The 22,311-nt window shown below is 33.7% G+C and overlaps 1 protein-coding gene across 1 annotated transcript; it reads right to left on the bottom strand.

Annotated features, from left to right (window-relative positions):
* Positions 1-700: 700 nt before the first annotated feature.
* LOC117692642 (SCO-spondin) lies at positions 701-14,282 on the bottom strand. The gene is made up of 11 exons (XM_034481179.2): positions 14,070-14,282; positions 9,799-9,949; positions 9,314-9,492; positions 8,624-8,768; positions 8,314-8,486; positions 7,831-7,975; positions 6,720-6,916; positions 5,191-5,739; positions 2,288-4,348; positions 1,317-1,436; positions 701-869 (listed from the first exon to the last, which is right to left on the bottom strand). The coding sequence occupies exons 1-11, from the start codon at positions 14,137-14,139 to the stop codon at positions 781-783; spliced, it is 3,879 nt and encodes a 1,292-aa protein (XP_034337070.2). The 5' UTR covers positions 14,140-14,282; the 3' UTR covers positions 701-780.
* Positions 14,283-22,311: the final 8,029 nt, after the last annotated feature.

The following is a 22,311-nucleotide window of genomic DNA, read 5'->3' as shown; positions in this document are numbered from 1 at the left end:
GTTGTCTTTTATAATGACTTGTTAACGTAGGTAGGCAAGCACAATTTTTCTTATTCTGAGGGAGAAAATGATAATGTAAAAAGTTCACATTCGGACAAACAGATGTCATACAATACGTAATCAGAAAAGCTCATCTGAGCTATCAGTCCAAGTAAGCTATAGTAACAAACCACTATAGTCTGTCCCAAAATATTTTTGCCGCATATTTCCTGAAATTATTCGATAATTATCAATACCTCTTGGTTCAGACGATGTTCATTCAATAGTATAAAAAATCCCAAGATTTTCCCTTTGAAACGCCCCCTCTATCTTGTCGGATATAATATACACGGCTAAAAATAAAAAGTCTACGGGGTTTCTCTATTGTCAAGGAGATGAGGACGCCCGGATGATAACGTTGAAAAACTGCGCGAGTTGTCCCGAATACTTCCGAATGGAGAAAAGATGTCAACATTTCCCATTATAAATCTCCGTAGGAAATCTGTTTTCGTACGAAGGAAAAATGATAATGTGTGAATGAAGTTATCTTGGAAATTTTCCTTTCATCGATTTTAATTCCACTTCTGTCACAGGTATGTGTATTTTTATTAAAAATCGTTCAAATATGCAGCATAAATATCTTGGGACATACTATAATCTACCTTTTTGTGTGGGATGAATATCAATTTTCTGGCGGAAGATAAACAACGAAGACAATATGCAAAGAAAATTACTTTTATATGTTTAAGTTTTCTCAACACAATAATAATATTCTTACATGATTAGTCACACAAAATAATGTTAACAATCAAAACTGCTGGATACACAAGAACCATCAGGGCAACTATGTAGGCCTTCTGGACAGGATCCGGACCCACTCATCCTTGAACCTACAAATGCAAAAGAGAAGATAAAAAAAAATAACCATAACTAAAATAAGTTTTTTTAACTTCTAAAAAGTCCAATTTAAAATTATAGTTTGTCATTTACCTGAAAAGCTAAAATGTTGAAATTTACAACTTTCTTGTGTTTTGTCCGTTTAAAAAGTAAAGCTGTGCTATAAAGCAGCAATTATTTTGCAACATAGTTTTGGAAAAATTGTGAAATCGGGGAATTTTTAAAGAAAATGGTGAATGGAAACGCTTTTTACAACATTTCAAAATGCACTGCAATTGATAAAAATCACCAATAAAATAGTGTCTTTCAAAATGAGAACTTATTTATCAGCATATATATCAACGATATTATATTATATATACAACATTAAACTAAATCCTTCAGATCGTTTTTTGCATTCTTTGAAATAAAAGCTGAGATATTTAAAGATGAGAACTTACACAAAACAGGTAATTCATCACTTGCGTCATCGCAATCCGGTAATCCATCACATTTATATTCATCAGCAACACATTTCACTTTGTCAAGACATTCAAATTCCTTGGCAGGATTCTTACAAACTGAAACCGCAAAATTACATTACTTCAGACACATACATGTACCTAATAAAAAAATTCTTTAGAAGTCATGACGCCTAAAAAATTATACTAAAGATACTAAATCTGTTAATGTAATTATTAAAAAATCAATCTTATAATGATAATTGAGTATTTACAAATTTCAATTTGTTAATAAGTAAAACATTTGAAATCTAAAAATTGCATTTCATCACCTAGAATTAAAGAGACATTTTTCTACAGTTTAAATAACAAAGAATGACGACTGAAGATAAAATTTTGTTTAATTATCAAAAATGTCTTTCTGAAGCATTGGAAACATCAAAACTAGAAAAACAAAATCGTGACCATGCCCTATTAAAGTAATTGAAAGTCAGTATATATGAGTACAAAAGATGTAGATATGTAATACTTTCCTAATAATTCAATTCTTTATCAGCAAATACACATATGAAATTGCATCATCATCTTAGATAACGCAAGCAAAAAGTTTAATATCTAATTTTTGTATTTGCCAATTGAAATAGCGCTTTAGAGACAGAAACCTTATCATGTTCTTGTTCTTTAAAACTAACAAATATATTATCCTATTATCCTACACAGATATGAACGGCGTAACAACATTTATCTTAGCCAGATAAGCATAATCAAAAAATAACAATTGAGACATCGATAATAGGTTTTATGCCTATCTGAAGAAAGATATGCAAGGGATGTGGGGAAAATGCTATAGGTACAAAAAACCACTTAATTAAATGTTACTCTATAATTAATTGAACTGTTAAATAATTTTGCAATTTGTTAGAAAAACGAGCGTGTAATCCGCTGTAATTTATAGAATTTCAAGAACTCACTTGAACAAGGTTTAGTGTTGCATTCTGTTATTTCATTTGCTGGTCCAGCGCATGGTTTACCTCCAAATTGTGGAGATGGATTTGTACAGGTCCGTTTTCGCAATTGTGTTCCTCCTCCACATGTAACGGTACAGGACATCCACGCACTCCAGTCAGAATATGTACCATCAACCGGGCAGTTGTTTGTATTGCAGATTTCCGATTGTTCCGATTCGTTGGAGCATTCTTTCCCCCCAAATTGTGGAGGTGGATTTGTACAAGTTCGTTTTCGCAGTTGTGTACCTCCTCCACACGTAACGGAACACGAGGTCCACGCACCCCAGTCAGAATATTTTCCATCTATGGGACATTTGTGTGTATTGCATTCAAGAAAATCTTGTCGTTGGCCATCGCACTCTGTGCCACCATACAGTGGGACTGGATTTGTGCATGACCTATTTCTTCCTTGTACGCCACCGCCACAAGTTTCCGAACATTGCGACCATTCACTCCAGAAACTAAAACCGCCGTTAATTGGACACGGAGAAAGATTACAATCTGACGATTCATGGAATAGTCCAGTGCAGTTTTTTCCACCAAATGCCGGAAAAGGGTTATTACATTGTCTTAACCGTTTTTTATTACCCCCTCCACAGCTATGCGAACAAGGAGACCATGCTTGCCATTCGCCAAAAGCCCCATTAATTGGACACGGCTGTGTATTGCACTTTGAATAATCTTTATCGTTCCCGCTGCATTGTTTTCCACCGTACTGTGGAGGTGGATTGTTACACCTTCGTAATCTTGATTTAAATCCTCCACCACATGAATGAGGACATGATGACCATGCAGTCCAGTCACTGTATTTTCCGTCAATTGGACAATGTTGTATACTACAGTTTATAATTTGTTCTTTTGCGCCAACGCAGTTTTTACCGCCATATAACGGAGATGGGTTTGTACAGGATCGGGATCGAATTGAGGTTCCACCACCACAAGAGACAGTGCACAATGACCATGCACTCCAGAGAGAAAACCCACCATCAATGGGACACTGATGTACATTACAATTTAGAGACTCGGAAAAATGACCATTGCAAGGCTTTCCTCCATGTTGTGGAGGGGGGTTGCTACATGATCTGTTACGTATAACTACACCTCCTCCACAACTTTGCGAACAATCAGTCCAAATGCTCCATTCAGTAAATCTTCCATCAACTGGACAAGGAAATTCGTTACACCATATTATTTGCGAAGTGTTTCCAATACAGTTTTCACCGCCATGCGCTGGTGTTGGAGAATTACAGACCCTCATTCTCTCTCTGCTACCTCCCCCACAGCTTCTAGAACAACCTGACCATAAACCCCAATTTCCAAAACCACCATTAACAGGACAAGGTGACGTGTTGCAAGTATCTGACTCATCAAAAGAATCCGAGCAATTTTGTCCTCCGTATTGTGGCAACGGATTCGTGCATGTTCTTTTTCTTGATTTTAATCCACCGCCACATGAAACAGAACAAACACTCCACATATTCCATTCGCTGAAACCACCATCGATTGGACAGGGTATTTTATTGCAAATTCTAGTTTCCTCGAACAAACCAGTGCAATTATCTCCTTCATACTGAGGTTCTGGATTGTTACAAAATCGTTTTCTACTTGACAAACCTCCACCGCAAGTGTCTGTACAAGAAGTCCAAACACTCCAATCTGAGAATCCACCATTAACGGGACAAAAGTTATTATTGCAACTTCCATATTCAAAATAAAGTCCACTACATGGCAGACCACCATATCTAGGGCGGGGATTAGTACAGGTTCTATTTCTATTTTTAGTCCCACCACCACAACTTTTTGTACAGTGTGACCAGCTGGTCCATTCCGTGAATCCGCCATCAACAGGACAGGGGGTCATGTTGCAGATATCGAGTTCATTTTCTGCACCAAGGCACGGACGCCCATTATTTCTGGGCACAGGGTTATTACATATTCTGGATCTTTCGCGGTTGCCTCCTCCGCATGAAACGTTGCAAGCACTCCAAGAACTCCATGAATTCCAACCACCATTAACATTGGATGCTGAATAATATTTTGGAAAAGACATGTGCAAAATTAATGACAATTGTTAATCAATACTGAATTAAATATAAGTGATTCAAGAACTACACTATGGTTCCAAGGAAATTGGATTTGCATCTGAAAATTATGACAAATTAGATTTTAGGTTTAATTTTGTTACTAGAATAAATTGTAAATATCTGAACTGCAATTCTATGTTGTTGTTTTTTTGTTAACTCAAAAGTTTGAACTTGAATCTCGATACGAGAACAAATACCCTAAACCTGACATTCACATTCCTGTTTGAAAAGGGTTTTGGGGTTATTTTGGGTTATATAGATCATCAGATATTTAAGTCAGTCTTCCTAAAAACAGGGTTGTTGTATTAATCAATCAATCACAATTCTGTTCAAATTAACAAATTCACCACCAAATTTGTGACAACTTAAAAAGTTAAAACTTTGTTTATCAAAATTATTGCATCTTTATTGGTCGCGATATACACAAATTTGCTTACGGATAGACGAGACGTTCGTCAATTTTATATTATTTTCCTTGATATTTTATTCCTTATTTATTAACATTTAAACCTGTTAATTCCCAAAAACTCAGAATACACTACCAGGCTCGTTTCGGAGCAGACTATTTCGAAATTTCCTTAATATAGCACGCAAAATGCATTTGAATGCTTATAAGTAAAGTTGTACTATATATTTTAAATTTAACACTTTATATTCAAATAAAAAAGAAGCATATTACTTAATAACATAATTATGAAATTACGAAGTGGAAATCTGCACATTGTGGAGATAGGAAAAAATGGAAGATAGGTAGCGTCTGACCTTAAAGTGGAAATTAGATACCTGCACATGTCCTGTTTTGCACAACGCTCAAAATTTGTGAAAGAGTGTTAAATGACGAGACTTGGAATACGTGCTCATCACTCGGAAGTGACGCTATTAAACTCAGTCCCTCTTTGGTAATGCTTCTTCCTACTCCAATCGAAAAGATGCGCACTCCTTGACTGCGCAGTAAGGCGGCTTCTTCCTGTGTTTTCTCCTGATTAGTTGATACACCATCCGTAATCAGAATGACGACTTTAGAAGCGTCTGTCCTTGTGGTGTTAAACATGGACGTCCTTGCATATCTCAAGGCTTTGTCAGTCTCTGTAGATCCTCCAGAAGAATATCGAACTCGATCTATTTCTGACATAATAACAGATAGACTAGAAAAATTGCGGAATCCAAATATTTTTGTTACGGAACTACTGAAAGTCAAAGCGCTAAATCTTAGAGACAGAGAGTTAAGACCTCGGATAAATTCTTTCACAAACATTTTCATGGTGTTAAAATTATATGGCCCCACAGTTCCTGTTTCATCCATCATAATTAAGATATCTGCAGCCCCACAATCTACAATACACAAATCAATGTTATTTTTATACTTCATTTAAACATAAATGACACACATTCAATCTTAGTAGCTGTGTAATTAAAAACGTCCGTATGCTATGTATTATAGAAACTATGATTTGAACAAACAAGAAGGCCTTTGAAAGAAGAGGCTCTGAGACCATTACTGTTGGAACTCCAACTGTGACCTCCTTATCTTCACCGTACCAGCGCAATGTAATTGATGCGTTCCTCTGTCGTATTGTTAAATAAGACACTTCTGACGATCTCCGATCCTCAGCAATGTTCGATAACTCTAAATTATTCGATTTTTTTTTATTCGTACCATAAATCTTACTTTTACATGTATTTAGATACATTTAATAAGTCTTTAAGTGTTAATATTACACAACGCCATTCAATAAACTGCTTGACTTAGAGGCTCCATGGAGTCCTACTACATAGAGGTGAAGGGGTTCGGACCACCGATGCAACGGTACAACTTTTTTTAAATTTAATTTCAACTTGTGTACGTTATTTATTCCGTCATATTCATCGTGGTCAAAAAAATTGCAATAACTTCGTAAAAATCCAATTGATACTATCAAAAAATTTCTTTTAATTTAATACATAAAATTTGAAGGATAAATAACATTTTTATGATGAAAAAAAAATATTTTGCGGCTGAGTATCGGAGAACCTTAAATATTACTTATCGTCTTTTCAAGGGATAACCATAAAACGGTCAAAAAGCAATATCCACATAGCGCTCAATATAACATATCTCTTTGTCCTGTGAATGGGCCTTATTTTGTGAGTCGTATAAGATAACTGTCCTCTCAAACTGAGTACATGTAATTCATTCATAGGAGCTTTTTAGATCTCGGGGGGGGGGGGGGGGGGTCTTTTTATAGATGAGACACTGTCATCACTTACAAAGACAGAATTTCAGTGTTAGTTTATTATAGAAGTACTACTGTAACACACATATACTGACGAACCTCTAACAGCGCCACCAGTTTGGATTTCTTTACAAACTACTCCGGCGTCCTCGATGTGCCTGCAATTGTTCTGCCGCAAACCTCTGTGTGAACAATTGTATATAGACCTCTCCGTACCCTTACACTGTACGTCATCAAGCATGATGTCACCAACGCCGGAACGGAATTCTCCCCCTTTCTTCGCAACAGCACCCTCTCTACGAAATGGAAAATGTGATGTTTTTAAGATTGTGGAATACGTAAGTGTATTCACTAAATACGGTCCAGTTTTTTCTTTAAAGATAAAAAAAAAACTTAACAGCTATTATATTTTTAAAATACATCTATGAATTTGAAAAAAGATATTCACTACTGGTATACATGTATACAAAAAATACATATATCGGGAGATGTTAAATTTATTATTATATGATGAAAAGTAAACTACAGCAAAAATCAAATACAACCAACAGAGTCATAGAAAATGGACGGCTAGGACAAAGTATTAATGATGTTGTAGCAAAGTATTAAAAAAATCGTTACATAATCGACTGTAACAAATACACACAATTATAACAAATTATTTATAACAGATTATAAAGATACGGAAATACGCATTCCCAATTTTAAATATAAACAATTTAGATAAAAATTTCCTCTTGCCATTTGAAATGGTGGGCAAAAAAGTTTTAAATATAGCACAATATCTGGAATATTTCACGGTTATCTAAATTTTGAAAATAACTTTTTAAAAGAATTCTTTAAAAACAACAGAAAAGTCGCCATGCATTGTATAAAAATTCAATTCCACATTGAAATTTACAGTTTATCTCAGCTTGGAATTCAGTAATTCGTTGTTATTTACATGTACTTAAAAAAACCAATAAAAACAAAATAGTATTATCAAAAGAAAAAAAAAACAATTTTTGAGTCTGCTTTTTCGCAATTTATGTACAAGTATCTAATATATAGGGATTTTTTAATATTTTTTCACTGATTCAAATTTTATGTTACTAAGATCAAAATATCCAAGAACAATAAATAAATGTTTAATAAAAAGAACATTTTAAATGTATACGATGGTCAAATCCATAATCTGGATCGAGAATCATGTATTGACTTATAGGCTAACCTTTGGAAACCTAGCATGGAGCAGACGACCGCGGCGTCATCATTATCCCACAAATCGTCGCAGACTGTGCCCCAGGAGCCATCGCTATATATCTCCACTCGACCCTCCAGAGAGGAAGAACCTTGGGCTAAGCGCACAGCTCCTTCTATACATACATGTACATATAAATTTCAGAGTTACAAATTCAAAGTTAAAAATTCAATTTACAATTCCAGAGAGAGAGAGAGAGAGAGAGTATTTAATAAATTAGCACATATATACATGTATTAAATACATGTTGTCATAATAAATGTATATGTAAAACAATAACTGGTGGATGTTATAACGAAAGTTTATACACATGTAGTTGAATGTAATTCACAGAGGGACGGGGAGAGGGGATGAAGAGTAATTGCTTTTTTTCTCATTAAAAGGAAGAACTATACAGGTCTCTTTATTAGAAAGGTCTAAAAAAAAAAAAAAAAAAAAAAAAAAAAGATCAACCTAATGAACAAATAACTCCCGCGTCTTCTGAATGTCCACAGTTATGGGTCCCCACGGATGATTTGTTGCAGTGAAAAAGATCTCGTTCTGTTCCTTGACATACAATGTCATCCATCCAAATCCGACCTCGCCCCTGACCGAAATACGCAGAGGGTTTCGGAATGGCGTTTTCTCTGTCAAACGAAAATTATTTCATTGTTATTTACTAGTCATTTGGGTGTCTCAATGAGAAGTGAATATCCTTGTTTTCCTAATGTCTGTGACATTTACCTACAGAATAAGAAAACAAACACTGAACAAAAAGGTTAACCTTGAAAATCCCAGCATGAAGCAGACGACAGACGCGGCCATGCTATCCCATGAGTCATCACACAGAGTACCCCACTCCTTGTTATAATAAATCTCCACTCTTCCCTCCATCGGAGAAGTTCCACCCATCAATCGTATGTTAGGTGCTTATTAAAGATGAAATAACAGAAGAAAAACCGCAAATTTTAGTCCATGTCTCACAAATGTTTGAATGATACTGTCGAAGATATTTCGTATACTTTTTCCGTAGATTTACGTTATGATGAATGAATTTTTTTGTCTCATTGATAATTTTTAAGTTATATTATCATCATATTTATTAAAATTTTACAATAAGTAACGAGTAGCAATATTAATTGTTCCATATCACTAAACGCAGTTTGAAGGTTAAGGAACCGTCTTTCAAAAATATTTAAATACATGTTTATCTTCGTTTGATAACAATACTCAAAATATATTTTGAATGAAAATTAAAAATCTTCTTGCGAGTTTTTTTTCGTTTTTATATACCGGTATAATAGCTCAAATCTGAAAAATAACATTAACAATAGGCACAAAGAACTATGATTATATATATTCGCATGTGAATATGGAGATGCTTTTCTGATGAATAGTGGGAATTTAAAATAAATTTACGGTATAGTTTGTCTGTGGGCCAGCCAAGGTATCTGTGACTAGGATAAAATCATACCCGTATCAAAGTTACACACCACCCCTGCATCTTCATTGTGTCCACAGTTGTGGAAACCCAGAGGCCTTTGAGAGCAATGAAATAAATCGGCATCAGCATCGGTACATTGAAGCTCGTCCATCCAAATTTGCCCTACTCCGATACCAAAAAATGCCTGGTGTTTCGCCTTTGCATTTATTCTTCAATTTAAAAATATGAAGAAAAAAAATATATAATAAATCATTAACAGCATTAATTCATGATTATCATTATCAACATCATCATCATCATCACAGATATATTTCATTGGTATAATTTTTGTAGAAAATCTTCATAAAAAATAGCAGAAAGTTATCATTGTTTTATAAATATGATCATCACATCATTGACAATAGCGGCGTTATTCAAATGTTAAGGAATTCAATGTATAATGAAGGGATATTGAACAATTTTGAATAATTTTAAACTAGTTAAATATGAACTGCTAGATAGCAATGAAAGTGTACCTGTTGTAACCAAGCATTGAGCAGACGACACCTGCATCTTTGTCATCGAAATTATCATCACACACTGTCCCCCATTCTCCGTTGTAAAACACCTCTACCCGACCTTCCGCCGACGAATTTCCGTTTACCAGTCGAACTTTGTTTAACTGGACTGAAATCCAAATACATCAAATATTTAGTAATAAAAAAATTTGTATTTTATGTATGCACATGTGTCTTTTGTATTGAATTTTTATGTAGGAAATAAGGATTAACTGGATCAAATCCAATAAAGACCAAAGGGCTTTATAATGGAGGTGATTATATCTGACCGCATAAAATTATGATCAGCTCATAGATTTATTAATTTACGTTTTTAACCTCGTTTATTTCCGTTAGTTTTCGTCTGGTTTACTTCAAGACTGGTTATTTCATGCACGAGCGCTTTCGCGCTCAGTATAAATAGATTTCCCGGGGAGTATTCGATTAATGCGACGTTCGTTACAAAGCAGTACAGGTTGTGTCTTTGGTTTTCCCTACCCGGCCTGACCCAAATATGTTTTTTGAGATTAACTTATATTTTGTGTTGACATTTATTTGTATGTTGAATGGATATTAAATGCGATTTGTAACGAACGCACCAATCCTAAAAAGTATGCTTTTGTTTTTCAATAAATAAGTCAAGAAAATATTTATTTTCGGAGGAGTGAAACGAGGGAGAAAATAATATTCAGAGAATGACTCCTACATGTATTTTACATTGATAAAATTTTAGAAGTTGTACCATTAAATATTATAACAAGTGAAAAGCTGTCAATGTGACAGCAAACCGGGTTTTCTTTTATGTAAACTGTATCCATAATCCATGTCAACCCTTATCCAGTGAAATGGAGTACCCTACATGTATATACAACATTTTGCCAAAAAATGACTAAGTTCAAAAGCTAGCATTTTTTTCATAAATTATCGGAAATCAAAATCCTAGCAATATGCACACCTCTGATATATGTACAATTGATCTGCAAAAGAACAACTTCCTATCTTGAGAACTGTAGGAGGAGTTATCCGTACAATGAGGGTACCCTATATGCAACATTTTGCCAAAAAATGACTAAGTTCAAAAGCTGGTATTTTTTCGATAAATTATCGGAAATCAAAATCCTAGCAATATGCACACCTCTAATATATGTACAATTGATCTGCAAAAGAACAACTTCCTATCTTGAGAACTGTAGGAGGAGTTATCCGTACAATGAAGATACCCTATATGCAATATTTTGCCAAAAAATGACTAAGTTCAAAAGCTGGTATTTTTTCGATAAATTATCGGAAATCAAAATCCTAGCAATATGCACACCTCTGATATATGTACAATTGATCTGCAATAGAACAACTTCCTATCTTGAAAACTGTAGGAGGAGTTATCCGTACAATGAGGGTACCCTTTTGGCAGCCGCCCGCCCGCCCGCCTGCCCGCCCGCCCGCCTGCCCGCCCGCCATTTTCACCATTTTAATAACCGGATTTTTCCGTTGGAAAACCCGGTTAAAAATCATTGATGAATTGTATTTGACTATACATTAAAAAATCGATTTGTAGCGTTATCAAAGACTTTATCGGTGACTTTCACTGAAAAATGTAAATATTTCAAGTTAAGAACGTATCAAGGCTGATGACATCTTTTTAATTCTTTGCTGAAATTCTAATATTTATTCAAAACATTCAATGAATAAATTTCAAAACTTTAGACACCCACACTTCGCACATTGTAAACCGGGTTCATGGATAGTTCAAGTTCACTTGACACTGCTTATTATTGTATGTGTTCGCGAGAGGAACTGTCTAAAACGCGGAACAGAAAGCGGAACGGACTGGAAAGTATGAAATTCAAAAGTTAAAAATTTAAATAATGAAATTAAAATGATAGTTGAATATTTTTTACTCTGAGGAATACCCCAAAGTTAAAGTAGTTTATTTACTGTATTCGGAACACTCAAGTTTTTGCAATAGGAGATAAGATATATTTTAGTTACAAAATTCACTGCTATTAAGATGTGGAATTTCTTTAAAATGCGACGTTGTGCTTGTGCGTCGTTTGACGCTATAAACGTAACGTTAAGTTACACCAATATTGTGCGCGATGTCTGAACTAAAATGGTTTAAACCTGCATGACAACTTTTTTCAAAGATAAACTTTATTGTGAATGAGCACTAATCTAAAAACTACAGAAACACTGATTTTTTTTTAATTTAGGATCATTACATTGACACTTAGGCGTCGAAACCTACTTTTTTCCATCTAGATTTCTGATTCCGGTAAGTTTAGCCCTTACCCCCCTCCCCCCCACCCCTTTTTTCAAATGGCTTCCGACGCCATTGTGACATTATTGATATATGTAACCTGGTAAAAAAAAAATTTTTGCCTATCCGTTCGGCAATTTTTTTCCGGTGTTGTTTTTTCCCAGTCTGCGTTTTAGTTGAACCCTTTGCGAAGACTTGATTTGACACCTGCAGTAAACAATTTCCCCCTGTGTATTTTGTTTGGACATCTGGGTTTTCGTTAGCCTACAAAATATTTCATTACTTGAAGCAAGGCAGCACTGTAGAAAGTACACGGGATCATTACGCAGTTTTGAACTTTGATATAAAATCACACATTTTGCCTTTTAATTAGTTAGCTGATATACCGTAATTGAGTTGTTTTTTTTTTATTTAAGACATGGACACTACGACGATTCAACAAACACCTGTCTCAACATCGGAAATGACCACTACTGTTTTCTGTTATTGGACTCTTCCCGTAATGGAATGGGTGAAAATAGTCCTTCTTACTCTGGGATTTATCGGAAATGGATTGGCTTTTCTGGTTATCGTTCTAAACAAAACTCTACACAGCCATTCGTTTGCTATAATTGGCGCGATTGCTCTCTCGGATTGCATCTATTGCCTGGGTGGAGTTCTATGGGGTTTTCTTGTTTACGGATATATGGATCCATCGAATTATCGCAACTTACTCAACTGTCTTGGAGATTTTTTCAATATACATGTAAAAACTGTTATGTCTGGAACGATGTCTGCGGCCTACATTGCCTCCGGTTTCTTCATTGCAACGTTATCAGTGTTCCGCTATATCATAGTTTGTTGCAATGCCAGACCAAATAGGATCCTCAAAAAGAAATCGGTTGTCTTTATCATCATTTCTGTTGCAGTATCTTCCATCATTTTTGCAGTTCTGAAGACCATGTACTCGGGAAGATTTAACAAGGTTCTTGATATCACCATCTCTTACCTTCTTCCACTTGTCATCATGACAGTATTTCTCGCTCTTAAAATCATTAAAATGACGAAAAGAAGAGACCTTCAATTATTCAATTCAACTTCAATTCGCAACATGGAGATTATTTGCTTGGCAATAATTTTAACTTTCTTTGTTCTGCTTCTTCCATGGCACGTCTTGGCACTTTTGTACGAGTTTGATGTTTATCAACCGGAATATATTGCAGTGACAACAAGCGCTTTTCTATTGCAGCTGAACAATTGCATCAACCCAATTTTTTATGCCTTATTGTCGCCTCGAGTGCGGAAGGTCATGGCGTCATGTCTTTGTCGAGTAAATCAAAATACGGATACTCGGAAACAATTATATTGCTCTACTTCTTCAGAGTGTAGCAAGCTGTGACTACTCATTTATCAGTATAAGAAGTTGTTTGTGCAGTTATTATAGAATAATTCATGTTTAATTCTTTGTATCTATTGAAATCATATACATTTTGTACGCATGTAATAAGACAATTTTGCAATGTGTAAATGTATTTCGTTCATTGTAAATATATAATAGCTTTTCAAACGTTATGTTTTTCCTTTCTTCGGAGTGTTGAAAATTTATTAAAAGGCTATTTCTAGTAAAGTACTAATTCAGATTGCATGAAAAACGAAATCACCATAGGTTGTGGCCACTGTGTCATAGAGAAGCATCAACACCCATGTGTGGTACTTGAAATTGTAATGCCCATGCTATATTGACTTAAAACCACAACTATTGCAAATACTTATGGCAGTACTTTAAACATCAAACTAAGTCGTGAATTTCAACTTCTGTATAGTGTGCATACACATTTTTACATCTGTTAAGTAACTTACGTATGATAGCAATTTGATATATCTTTCCCATGTCTTGTCTTATTTATTATTAAGTTGTTTAAATTGAGAGAGAGAGAGAGAGAGAGAGAGAGAGAGAGAGAGATGTTCCTTTTCAAAAACACTTTTGAATAGTTTAAAAATAAATTTCACTAACCGTCACCAACCGCCGTTTGTACTGTGAAAACCAAACAAATCCACTTAACGGTATATTTGTAGGATTCCATTCCGTAGATGTTAGATAAAGCGTGTCATCATGAGTGATACTTTATCCAGTTGTACATTATTCAAATAGAATAACGGACTGCCAAGATCTCTTAGCGACAACAAACGGAAGTAAAATCTTGAAAAGGGTTCTCATATTTATTCAAACAAACGCACCATTCGGCCAACTAGCTACATGTATCTACTTATAGCTGACTGATGATAACAAAATTCTTAAGTTTACATTCTGCGTAATTGGACTTTGTTGTTTAAATGTGCATCCTTTGACGCAAATGTAGTTACGTGTATGTTAAATCAAAGAAAAAAAATTCACTACACGAGTTTAATCTGAGCCAGATTTGCATTAATGTTAAGCTAATACAGCATATAACTGTGTGTCGGAAAGGTAGCATTTTTTTGCACCCGCTGGTGCTGTTTTAAAAATATTAAAAACCGTTGCATTAATTGTTTGTAAGCTTTGTTATTGAAGTGTCTTACTTATTAAGTAAGAAAATTTAGAATGAAGAATTCGTTTGTATTACGCATTCGCTGAGATGTCCCTATTAATTAAACCTCTTTGCAAATTCATTTCGTTTGAACAATTTATATATATATATATATATATATATATATATATATATATATATATATATATATATATATAAAATATTTAAATTATAATGTTTTAACAATCAAAGCACCATAATCACGACTTTCAGCAGGTTATAACCCCCCCCCCCCCCCTTTTCAAGAATATGAGAAATGACGCGCGTTCAGGAATTTCAGTTATTATTATATGCACTTGTCGTTTGTTAGATGTGTTAAAAATAATGTGCATATAGTACATTATGTACGTTATTAAAATAATTGAAAATAATGAAGAACAAACCCTAGCCTGGAACACTAAGCTCACTACACCACTGCTAGACGTTGACATTGCATATTGGACATTTATGGAATAGATACATCGACACATTCATATTGTAAGGTACTTTTGAAATAAACAATGAATAAGAATATAATTCTGGTATTTTTGCTTTAATTTATTTTGTTTTTGTTTTTTTTTTTTAATTGTTGCTTAACGGCGTAGTGCAGAATGGTTTTGACCCCCAATTAGCTATACATTGTCATGAGTTCGAATCATGCCTGAGCTTACATTGAGGTAATATGGGTCATCTGTCGATATTAATGTGGATTAAAGTACATTATAATTGAAATAACTTCACCGGTTTAGAATTTTTAAATATATTTTTACAATATTTAACCAAAAAGGATTTTTTAAAAATATTTGTAGAGGTAAAAGTTGTAAAACCCCTAACAAGATTCGAACTCATGACTTACAGATTCGTGGTAAACCCTCTAAACCACTTCGCTACGTTGCTAGGTGACAAAATTGGACAAGAAACTACCTATATAATTACACTTGGTTTTATTGTTCATTTCGATAAACAATACGTCACAACATGGAAGTGTCCCATACCACCTTAAGCATATAGAGTGATCTGCCCTTAGAAGAAAGATAGAAGAAATGATTTTTTACAGTTTATTACACAATTTATTATAGATTCAAATGTTCTGGCCATTTTATTTGACTAGGAATAAATAATTAAATCCATTATTTTTCGTAAAGTAATTGAACAACAGTGATTTCTTTCAATGAATAGTCCAATGAACATTTTTCCTGCGAAAATAAAGCAGGTAGTACCCTATGTTGAAAATGAGTTATAAGACTCAATATGCACACCTTTATGTGATCAATGTTTTTCCAAGTTCAAAAAAGCACGTTTTGTTCATGATTAGAGTTCACCCACTTTTTTTTGAAAGTCAAATAACTTTTTGGAGGTAAATTCAAATATAAACAATGAAATGCTTCTTCGATGGTTCACATGGGAAATGCACGGCGTAAGCTTTGCACAGAAAAAAACTTACCTAATCCGCTAAAACGGGTTACATGTTTTTTCTGCAATGCTACTTTTATGCTTGTGTCATGCATATGTTATAACGGGTTTCGCTCTGTAACTCGCTTTGCAGTGGTACCGGGGGAATAAATGGATCTCTTCTGGACTTCGAAATAAAACCAAATATTAAAATATAAAGTTTATTAATTTGGAATAGCAAATGTCAAAAGGTCGTATAAATTCACAGTAAAACAGTTCTTAAAATTGACAAAGGAAAATAACATAAAATAAAAATATATTGTAACTTTGAAATAAAACCAAATATAATAATAAAGCAAAAATATAAAGTTCATTAATTTCGAATAGCAAATGTCAAAAGGTGACAATTTGCGTTTGATTTTATTTCGTTGATAATCACAAAGTCACGCCCATTAAGATAATCTCAAAATACAAACTTTAATTGGTTATTTAATTACTTTTTTTGCCAGAGAGCTACTGAATATTTATCAAATTAAGATTTAAGGAAATGCGTAGTAAACTTGGATAGGAGGTCTGTGGCAACGCACTTTGAAAAAAAATTAAAGTGCGTTAAATTTGGGACTAATCAACGCACTTTGAATTTTTTTTCAATTTTCAATTTATTATCCTTGAGCTTTACAACTCATCGGAATACAAATTATAATATATATAAAATTATATACAAATGTGCAATGTGCAGTAAGTGAGTGGACATATTCAGACAATATAATCATGTACATATCTTAAGATATGAATGAACATAAATGTATAAGTACATGTGCTCTCATTTTGGAAGCGCTAGATAAATATTTTCCTAAATTATTGAGTTCCTTTGTATTGTTAACACTTAAAAGTTTATCTAGCTTAAAAACACTTGGTTTTTTGTAATAAAAACTCTTTATTTCTTTCTTTCGTAATTCAGCGTAAAAAGGACATATGAGTATAAAGTGGAACTCATATTGCATCTTCTAAATCTTTTTTATTACAATGATTGCAAAATCTTTCATTTCTTGACACCTTGTTGTGTCGATATTTTTCAGTATTTAAAGGGTGTGATGAAGTTCGAAAAATACATATAAATTTTTTTGAAGTATAATTAATCGGTCTCCTAAGATAAGTTTGCAAACAAAAATTATCCACAAGGTGTTGATATAACCTACTCTTCGGAGATGTGAAAAAGATGACATCAAACTTTGTTTATAAATATCTAATATTCTACACTCAATTATCTTGTAGGTTTTACATTGATTTGAACAAGTTTCGTCAAACAAATATTTTAGACCCATGCTAGATAACTCGCTTTGTATGGAAACCATCCAGTTATCGTTATTGACAAGCATGCTTTCGTATGCCTCCTTCAAGATAATGTTATTTGTATTTTTAATTTTTAACCAGTATTTGAAAATTCGTAGTTTTCTTCTAATATACAAAGGAAATCTACCCAGTTCATAATACACTAAATTATTTGTAGTTTTTTTGTTGACCCCAAGAATTCTCTTACAAAAATTGAGATGTACCTTTTCTATATCGGGTGCTTAGTGGAAACCCCAAATTTCACAGGCATATGAAAGAATACTATGTACATACGTATCAAATACAGAACATTGAGTTTCAACATTAAAAGAATAATTTTTCATAGTGTTTGATATTGCAAAAAGTGCTTTCCGTCCTTGATCTGCTACATATTTTTGTGTTTGTAAAAATTTTCCATTGAAGTTAAATAACATACCAAGATACTTAAAAGTATTCACAACTTCTAGTTTTTGTTCATTGTATGACCAGCTTTCAAGATCTGATATTTTCGCACCATTTCTAAAAATGACAACCTTGGTTTTAGACACATTTACATTCAGATCCCATTCTATAGTATATTCATTAAGTGTATTTAACATTCTCTGTAACCCAGCAGGGGTTTCAGCTATCAATACCATGTCATCTGCACACATTAGCAGGAAAATATTAATCATTTGTAGTTCAATGGATGGACAATTGTTTTTTATAAAGTTTATCTCAAAATCGTTAACATAAAAAGCAAAAAGTAGTGGTGATAACACTTCACCTTGCATAAGACCCATGTCATTACTAAAGTAATCACTTAAAACACCACCATATTTGACACATGACTTCACATTATTATACAGTGATTGTATAACTTGTAATAATTTCCCTCGTATACCAACTTTATATATTTTATCCCATAACTTGCATCTGTTAATAGAGTCAAATGCCTTTTGAAAATCCACAAAACAACAATATAGACGTTTTTTGTTACATAGAGATTTGTTAATAAGTGATTGTAAAACAAATATAGCATCTACTGTACTAAGTCCTGGTCGAAAACCAAACTGAGCATCAGTCAAAATATCGTATTTGTTATCCCATTCTAGGATTCTATTATTTAAAACACTTGTAAATAGTTTTCCAAAACAACTGACAATAGAGTTACCCCTGTAGTTGTTTACATCATCAATGTCACCTGTTTGTGTACTGGTACAATACAACTTTTTGTCCACAGATCAGGGAATAAACCTGACATAAGTATTTTGTTAAAAAGTTAATGTAACACAGGCATCAAAATATCATTACATCTTATAAATAACTCATTTATAATGTAGTCCTCACTACAACTTTTGTTACATTTTAGTTTTTTAATAGCCTTACTAATTTCATCATTGGTAATCTTCATATACGGCATTATAATTCACAAGGTCACAAGTACTTTCTGTGTGGTCAACGCTGTTACCTTCAATAAGTCTTTTAAAATATGCTTGGAAGTCGTCATTCGTTAGGCTACATTTTCCAGACTTGCTTTTCCCCTTCGAGAATAAACTGTAAAAGTGTTTTGTGTTGTGTTTTCTCAAAAAATCAAACATGTCCCCCTCATATTGTTTGTATTTATATTTTGATTTTTTCATGTATTTTTGGTATTTTTTCTTGGCGACTAAAAGTGTTTCTTTGTTTTCATATGATTTTTCATTATTGTATGTATGGAGTAGCCCTTTGTATTCTTTCAATAGTTTTTTACAAGTTTCGTCAAACCAGGGTTTGTCCTGTTTCATATTCCCACATGCGTTATTTTTATGTATGGTATGTTGTGCTTTAGATACTTTAACATCCATGTAAGGTAAGACACAGTCATTCAATATACTGCAAATATTGTTGATACAAGTATTGAGATCTGAAGAATTTTTGAAATCAATATCTAATTCACCGAGTAGAAAATTTTGATTTCGTGTAATTTCAGTCAAGATAAATTCCGCATTGTCATCGATCCACTTTACTGATTTGCTGTTAGTTCAACCCGAAGATACACTCGTTCTATGCAGTTGTGTTTCTAGGCAAATACCATTGATGGTAAAATAATTGGTGAATGGTCAGAAAAAATATTAAATATGCCAGTAGAAAAATGGCCTATACTAAAAACAATGAACTTTCGGTCAGCAGATAAACAATAACACTATTTCCTCTAGAACAGAAAAAAGTATAGTCACCAGGTACATCCCCAGGATGTCTACCATTAACAATTCGTAGACCTGATGACTTACATAATTCTAATAATTTTCTACCATAATTATTGATGTGTTTATCTTGGTTTTTTCTTTCACAAAGAACTTCGGTGTCTTCATATAGAAATGGTAGATTTCCATCAGATACAACATATTTCAAAAAATCATCAGTTATGTAATCGTTTCTGACACCTGTTCTTGCATTTAAATCTCCTGTAACATATATAGAACCCATATTTTTATTTTACTTATTGACTCCTCTAATAATTGGAATATACAGGTATCAATATTAAAATGTTCATAAAAAACACTGTTTTCAGGAGGTAAATAACACATAGCAATGTAGATATTTTTGTTTTCAGCATTTGTTAAAATTTTACACCATATTATACTGTCGTATATATTTTCAACAATACTAATATATGGAGATATGTGTGGTTTACAATAGATAACAATACCCCCATCTTTAATTGATTTTCTTGGAAAAATACACTTTTCATAGCCATCTACAGTACAGGCAACGCGGATCCCGTATTGGCCCGCGTTACCGTCACGGTATTTTTATCGTTCCCGCGATACACCATCGCGGTTTTTGATCGCGGTATGGATTGCGACCGGGATGACACCGCGACGGTGTGATTTACCGTTATTCCTGCTGCTGCTTGTTGTTGTTACTTTACCTGTACTGTACATTACAGGCAATGCAGGTCGCGTAAATCCACGTCAAATATGCGACTTCAGATTAAAGCATAACAGCTGCATTGTAAATAAATTATTTATTTACAATTTATTTATAAAATTAATAAATTATATTTATGAAATAGAATTTCATGAAATCGGAAACTACATTCGAATTACAACATAACATGATTATTATGCTGTTAAATTTTGTGATGTGTAAATAAGAACACATATCTTTGTATTTGACGTGCTTATTTCAGTTATTATTTCTATTAGTTGATAATCCTGTTTTTATAACAATCTTAAAATTAAATATTTTCATTAGATGAACTCGTATCAATGCAGAGCAATTTCATGCATCTGCTCATTTTATAAGTTGACACGCATAGCGCCGTAAACTGTCAATACATGACTTGTGTATGTTTTAAATTGAGAAATGAAAAAATGTCGGGAATCAACTAAGAAATCTATTTTTCCATTCAATAATAAAATTATCATTCATATATAAAGTTGGTGCTTCGTTAAAGCACATGGAATCATAACGTGTATCAGTATGCGTTTCCTGTGTATACATATAAAGTTTAAGTCACGATCATTTTCTGTGTATACATGTAGTGATTAACAAACTCAGGGTAGAAAACGACATGCCCTTGAGGGTTTTCACACCTATTCACGACAAAAGAAAAAGTCTATATCGCGTACGGCTTCGTCTAATCGCACAACACCTTACAAGAGAGAGAGAGAGAGAGAGAGAGAGAGAGAGAGAGAGAGAGAGAGAGAGAGAGAGAGACGTTTAGGCGTAATTTAACGTACACTTATGTGAAATATACTAATATCCAATACTAAATATTCATAAAATTTGTATTCATAAAAGAATATGGTACACTGTGATTGAATCCATCATGCAATTTCAGATTTGAGTCCACGTGCTGCACCTGTCAATCAAATCAACCCGCTAGCTCTACCACGTGTTTCTTCCATGATAAAGTTTCGTTCTATTAGTTTTATTTTTAATAAAGAAAATAAGAAGTATGTTTAACAGCTAAGTTTTTTTTACAATGTTCGTGATGCATGATATACTGTGTTTGGAAAGTTTAATTCGTTTTGTTTTTTCTCTATCTCTCGTTTAGTTTATAATGGAGGTTTTTTGCGGGAAGGAACATCTTCAACACGTTTAGCGGTTAAAGAACGCAGTATAATAAATCAATTATTTGATATAACTATTAGTAAAATTGTTTGATATGCATGTAGAATTCTTCTTGGTCAATCGTTACACAGATTATCTACCTGCCTCATTCCTGTGTATTCTGTGTGTTCAAGCGTGGAGTGATTTCCTGTCAGTGCGACGGTTTCACACTTCTGTGTAAAACAATTGGGACTAAAGTCAAATAAAGTTAACTTCGACAGTCTTAAAGCGGTTGGGGGGTGGTGGGGGTGGTAAGGTTACGATAACGAGAAACGGGTTTACATATTTGTAGTAGCTTTATATTCAATAAGATTACATGTACATGATCACATAAATGATATCAATACATTTACTGAAATGTTTAAATGTTTTTTTTATCGGCATGAAATGCAAAACTTTGAAAACATGTTCTTAATTTCTTTGAAATGTGTAAGAACATAAGAACGGTTTAATAACATTTCCTTCTCAAAATTTTTTATCTAGTTATTCTGTTAAGAGAGAGAGAGGGGGGGGGGGGGCTCGGTCGCGAGCAAACGCTAACCTCCGTCACGGCGGGTAGCTGGTACACCATCACGACACCATGACATGGGATACCCACAATATCTTTCGATTACATAATTTTAAGCAACTCTGGGTATCTCTAAGGCTCCTTACTCTCTCAGTCAGACAAAGTCTTGAAAAACACACGGCTTCGCACTTAAAGATTGTCGTCGCAAACGTAACGCACTTGAAAGTGGGAATCCTCGCGCAATGACAAACGACTACAACATCTCCAGGAGCAAGCCAGCATTCACTAAGGAAAATTATGTCGTATCCATTTATAATTGAATGGAATTCAGGAAAGTTTATTTTATCACGAAGCGACCGACAGATATTATTGGCATGGATAAAATGAAATAAACAAAT

Source organism: Magallana gigas, chromosome 3 (genome assembly GCF_963853765.1).
Source record: "Magallana gigas chromosome 3, xbMagGiga1.1, whole genome shotgun sequence".
In the NCBI taxonomy this organism is placed as follows: domain Eukaryota; kingdom Metazoa; phylum Mollusca; class Bivalvia; order Ostreida; family Ostreidae; genus Magallana; species Magallana gigas.
This window is presented reverse-complemented; position numbering and strand designations above follow the sequence as displayed.